The sequence below is a fragment of the Acanthisitta chloris genome, unplaced genomic scaffold (assembly GCF_000695815.1).
Source record: "Acanthisitta chloris isolate BGI_N310 unplaced genomic scaffold, ASM69581v1 scaffold17759, whole genome shotgun sequence".
Classification (NCBI taxonomy): Eukaryota; Metazoa; Chordata; class Aves; order Passeriformes; family Acanthisittidae; genus Acanthisitta; species Acanthisitta chloris.
The window spans coordinates 279-6,301 of NW_008689951.1; the positions used below are offsets into that span (position 1 = coordinate 279).

General features: G+C 43.8%; 1 protein-coding gene across 1 annotated transcript; it reads left to right on the forward strand.

Annotated features, from left to right (window-relative positions):
* Window positions 1–4,470: 4,470 nt before the first annotated feature.
* On the forward strand, window positions 4,471–5,035 carry HOXC9 (homeobox C9; the record flags this gene model as incomplete). Its single annotated transcript, XM_009081634.1, has 1 exon — window positions 4,471–5,035. A coding segment is annotated over exon 1 (565 nt), but the record flags the coding sequence as incomplete, so codon positions are not given.
* Between the last annotated feature and the right edge of the window lie 988 nt (window positions 5,036–6,023).

Here is a 6,023-nt window from a genome sequence, read left to right on the forward strand (position 1 = left end):
AAAATCCATATCCGGGGGGAACCTCCAGGATCTGGTCCAGGGGGAAGCTCTGGGATGAGATCCTAGGGGAAGCTCAGGGATGTGGTCCCGGTGGGAGCTCCGGGATCTGGTCCAGGGGAAATATCTGGGATGCGAACCAGGAGGGAGCTCCGAGGGATGTTGCCCCGGGAAAGCTCTGGATTTGATCCCGGGGGGAGCTCCGGGATGTGGTCCAGGGAAAATCTCCGGGATGCGATCCTGGGGGAAGCTCCGGGATGGGATCCTGGGGGGATCTCCAGGGTCTAGTCCCGGGGGATGCTCTGGGATGCGATCCCGGAGGGAGCTCCGGGATGGGATCCTGGGGGAAGAAGCTCTGGGATGCCATCCCGGAGAAATCTCGGGGCTGCAGCTCCGGGGGATGCTTCTAGCTGCGATTCCCTCGGGAAAATCCTGGTTGCTGCCCCGGGGGGAGCTGCGATCAGCCTCGGGGTATCCCTCGCCGGGGAAAGGTTGTGGCATCTCTCGGGCCTGGAATTGTGGTAGGGAAAATATTGGATTCCTCCCCCTACAAGTCGTAGCTTTGCCTTGCCACCAGGTTGGGTTTTTTTGCAAAAAAAATAAGAATTAAAGAGCAAGAAAATAGCCCCCGAAAGCAGCGTCTCCTTAGCTGGCCAATAGTGAGGATTTCTCTTTTTTTTCCTCCCTCTTCTGTCTTGGTGGGGTTTGGGTTTGGTTTTTTTTTTTTTTTTTTGCCTTTTTATTAGGGTTATTTTTTTGTCTCCGTTCCTTCCAATCAGGGGAGAATTTCTCAAAGCGAAAGCAAGAGATTTGGAAGTAGGGGGAAAGAATCTAGCTGCAGGGAAGGAAGGAAGGGAAGCAGCTCGGGCTGAGCACACACAGAACACTTTCAGGGACAAGGGCGAATATGAGCAACATTTAGCTCCGAAAAGGTGTCAGAAGTCAACCAGCCAGAACAAAAGCTTCATTTTTTTTCTCTAACCTCTTAATTTGCGCCTGCGACTTTCTTATTTTTATATATTTTTTTTTCATTACTATTCTTTCCTGGTATGATTATTCCTTCGTCAGGAAAGACTAAATCTAAATCGTCCTAGTGTTTTTTTTTTTTTTGGATTGTCTCTTTTAGTTTCTCTCGGTGCAGTTAAGTTTCTTCCCCCTGCAGATTCGAAAGGGGAGGTGAGAGGAAATGATAGGAATCTGTCTGGAAAGGGATGTGGTAGTTGCCCATCATTTCAGAAGAGGTAATCTCCTATTGAACAAATCCCGAAGCTGTTGTGAAGGTTTAGGAGTGTGGCTGGAACGAGCAGAAAAGCTGCGAGATAACCTTGTAGCTGCTGAATTCAATAGCCAGACGTTTTCCAATTCCAAGCTGGATATTAGCTTGGAGACTCTACTACAGAAAAGAAGATGATTTCAGGATATTTCTTGCACTCTGCGACGACTTTATCCACATAACTTTGCCTCCATCCATGGGGATGCTTTCACGTGGAGAGGAGAGTGAAAGGACAATATTTTATGGGGGTTCACATGGCGTTAAATTTTATGGGGGTTCACATCGTGTTACGGGAGATAAACGGGAGGGGAAACTCTGTTTTAAGTCTCGTTTTTAATCTCGAGCCGTATCTTTAGTTTGGAGCCGTGGCTTTCATTTGCTGTAAGGTGAAGTGTCTCCATCTCTGCTTTGTGCTGTTCAATTCTCAACAGTCCCTGCGTGAAAAAGGATTTGGGTTGCAAACGCGAGCTGATTTTTTATTTTTTTTTTAATTCAGCTCCAATTCCGTCTGCTGCAGGTTTGCCGTGCAAATAAAAGAAATCTTTGCCAGCTCCGTTTGCCTTTGTGTAACACCAACATCCACCGTCCACGACTCATTTAGTGACCTCGTCTTAAGCTTACAAAAACTGCTGCTCCTTATGATAACTCTGTGGCTTCGATCACTTCTTCTCCTTTTGCTCTTCGTCTGGGCTGTATTGTGATATTATTGTCATATTTTTTTTCCCCTCTTGGTAAAACCTCCTCCTTGTTTCTCAGTGTGTTTCTCTCCCTCTGCATGTTCAGTCCTTCCTTTCTCTCTCTCTTTCTCCTTCTCTCTCTGCCTCTTTTTCCTTTCTCCCTCTCTCCTTCTGCTGGTCCACACGACTCTGGTTTTGTAAGGATTCTCTTGGAAATATCCTCCCAAAGTAGCCAAGCTCAGGCTGCTTTTTCCCCTCCAGCAGCAGCAGCTTAGCACAGGAAGGATCTTTAAAATGGGAAGAGATAAAAGAATGATGAGTAGATTTTTTTTTATTTTTTTTTTGCCTCCCCGTGAACATAAAAATAACCGTCAGTGGAGACTGCTGATTGACAGATAAATTGGGCTCGATAAAGGCCAAAGAAGACATTCTGCTCCTGCAGGAATATTTCCCTTTAAGGGCTCACATAAAGCAGAGACTTAAAACGGAATGAGGAATAAATTCTGGGGGTTGGATGGGGTGGGGGGAGCGAGTCGAGGACTTTTCTCTCTTCGAATTTGGCAAAACCAGAGTCCCTTGACAAACACATCCAGTCAGATCTTCATTTTTCAGCCTTGCCTATGTTTCGGGAGGGAAATCCTATTTTTCCCAGCAGCTTTGTGCATCCATTGATTTCTTTTTTTTTTGCTCGAGCCCTGCGGGTTGAGGTGCAGGTTTTTATCCCTTGGTGCAGCTGAAGGCTGAATTTGGAGCCTTCTCCTGACACCACCAACTCCATTTTTATTTATTTTTTTTTTTCCTCTTTTTCCCTGCCTCTGCCTTAATCCCTTTCCTCCTCCTCCTCGCGTTTCTCATGCAATTTAGTGAAGTAGGGAACAAAAAATGCTGGAGAATGGGAAAGGTTTGTGCCGTATCTGTCCGTGGGACTTGTCCAGATTGTGCAAAGTGACTGTCACTGGTGACACTGCATCACTGGGACACCCTTCCCACCCCTTCAGGATCTCCCATCTCTTTCTGAACCCACATTTTACCTTTTTTTTCCAATTTTGGACCATTTCCCTCCATGTCCTCCCAACCTTAGGAACCCCGAGGTGATGGAGAGCTCTGCTGAGCCCCAGAAAAGTCATTTTTTTTTGAGGGGTTCTATTGCTCCAAGGAAAAAAAAAATGGTGAGAGGTTATTTTTTTTTTTATTAGGGATCTGAATTTCTTTTGGAATCCAAAGAAATCTCCTTCTTGGAGGCTCCAATGGGCGTGAGCTCTTTACCTACCTGTCTTTCCTTACAAAGGAAAGGTTATTCTCTCAAAATGCAGCCAGGCTATTCCCCGAATTTTTAACGCTCCCAACTTCTTCACACGATTTGGTGCAGAAAAAAAAAAAAAAAAAAAAAAGTTTCCAGGCGTTACCAAAAAAAAAAAAAAGAAGGAAAAGAAAAAAAAAAAAAACCACCCACCATGTGCCCAACACACATTGTTGCTTCCTCCTGAGCCCAAAAAAAAACCTCTCTCATCCCCTGCTCGAGAGCTGAACCTCAGTCCTACGGTTTTATTTAATGAACGACACATTTATGAACAATCAAACGATCCTCGTAAAAATTTTATTGAAGGACATAAAAACATCCACGACTACTTGCCGAATAACGCAGCTTTCCCCTGCAAAAGCTTAAGCTTTCCTCTTTTTTTTTTTTTTTTTTTGGAGGTGTGGGGGGGATGTCATTATTATTCCCCCTCCTCTTTTGAAAGCTGCTCCTGGTATTAGAGAGATATCCTCATTTTTTTTTCTTTTTTCCCCCCCCTCCTGAAGATCTTAAAGCAGGACGAGCTGCCCCACAGATCTCTCAGCTGCTCAGCAGCTTGACGAGGAGACAGCGCTGCAAAAATAAGATGACAAAAGCCTTTTTTGCTTTTAGGCTCTGAGCTTTTCCCCCCTCCTTTTCTCAGCTCCTTCCTCCGGGTGGGGATTCCACCTCTACTTCACTTCTCCCCTTTCCCCTTCTCACCGAGATGCGATTTAATGTATCCATTAGAGGCTAGAAGCTGCAGAAGGAAAAAAAAAAGGACAGAGATAAATTACGTCAAGAAATAGTTCCTGGACTACCTTCCACAATTACCTTCCACCTTCTCTTAGCATCAGGATAAATCTCTCCCCCTCCTCTCTCAACCCTCAGGCTGAGCATCCCCCCTGGCCGAAAAAAAAAGCTTGAGCATCCCTCCTCCCCCATCTCCGCCCCATTTCCAGAGATTTTAAGGAAAAACCGAGCGGGGTTTATTAGATTAAAGAGAGAAAAAAAAAAAAAAAAAAAAGGAAAGGAAAGGATAGAGGAAAAGGAGAAGAGAGAGGGAAAAAAAAAAAAAAAAAAAAAAAAAAAGCCCTGCGGATTGATCCAAGCGATATTTTTGGTTAAATACAATCACGTGAGAACAGCAGCCAATGGAACAGTGGGAAAGGCTGAAAAAATAATTACCTGCCCTGATTGTTCTATGAGCAGATAAAAAGTACACATACAGTTCATACAATAATCTTATGAATGTAAAAGAGGGGGGAACCATGTCGACTTCTGGCCCCATAAGCAACTATTATGTTGACTCTTTGATAAGCCACGAAAACGAAGAACTCTTGGCCTCTAGGTTCCCAGGCTCTGCTGCTCATCCTGCTGCTACCAGACCTTCAGGATTAGTCCCGGACTGTGCCGACTTTCCATCTTGCAGTTTCGCCCCTAAACCTGCTGTTTTCACCACTTCTTGGGCTCCAGTTCATTCCCAATCCTCGGTGGGTTATCATCATCCCTATGCTCCCCAAGCTCCCGTGGGGGCTGAACCCAGGTATATGAGGACTTGGTTGGAACCTTTAGCAGGGACTGTATCATTCCCGGCCTTTGCCCCTGGGGCTCGTCCTTATGGTTTGAAGCCTGATGCTTTTCCTAGCCGAAGGGCAGAATGTGGTCCAAGCGACGGTCGAGGCTATGCGGATTATCTGTACGGGACTCCGGGGGAGCTGAGAGACAGAGCAGCGCAGACAATTCCTTCCCCGGAGTCTGAAGCCATCGCTTCCAGCAAACACAAAGAAGAAAAGCACGAATTAGACCCTAGTAAGTTGAAGTCATTCTTCTTTACGACCGGGGAGGCATTACGGCTTCCAGGATCCTACTCAATAAAATGAAATTACCTTAGAGAGAGAGAGAGAGAGACAGAGCCCGACCCTAAAACTCCAGATACGCAGGAAGATCTGGGGGTGTTTTCAGAGTGCGACTAGCAGAGACGGAGAGCCAAGCTCTCCACTTTGTTTCGGGCTCTTTTTAGTATTTTTTTCCCCTTCATTTCCTTCCTTTTTTTTGGTTTCCCCCTCTCTTTTTTTGTTTTTCCCTTTCTTCTTTTTGTTTTTCCCTTTCTTCTTTTTGTTTTTCCCTTTCTTCTTTTTGTTTTTCCCTTTCTTCTTTTTGTTTTTCCCTTTCTTCTTTTTGTTTTTCCCTTTCTTCTTTTTGTTTTTCCCTTTCTTCTTTTTGTTTTTCCCTTTCTTCTTTTTGTTTTTCCCTTTCTTCTTTTTGTTTTTCCCTTTCTTCTTTTTGTTTTTCCCTTTCTTCTTTTTGTTTTTCCCTTTCTTCTTTTTGTTTTTCCCTTTCTTCTTTTTGTTTTTCCCTTTCTTCTTTTTGTTTTTCCCTTTCTTCTTTTTGTTTTTCCCTTTCTTCTTTTTGTTTTTCCCTTTCTTCTTTTTGTTTTTCCCTTTCTTCTTTTTGTTTTTCCCTTTCTTCTTTTTGTTTTTCCCTTTCTTCTTTTTGTTTTTCCCTTTCTTCTTTTTGTTTTTCCCTTTCTTCTTTTTGTTTTTCCCTTTCTTCTTTTTGTTTTTCCCTTTCTTCTTTTTGTTTTTCCCTTTCTTCTTTTTGTTTTTCCCTTTCTTCTTTTTGTTTTTCCCTTTCTTCTTTTTTTCCCCCCTTTCCTCTTTTTTTCCCCCACTTTCTCCTTTTCTTTCCCCCTTTCTTCTTTTTATTTCCAATTTCTTTTCTTTCCCCCTTTCTTCTTTTTCCCCCTTCTTTCTTTTTCCCCTTCTTTCTTTTCCCCCTTCTTCTTTCTTTTTTCCCC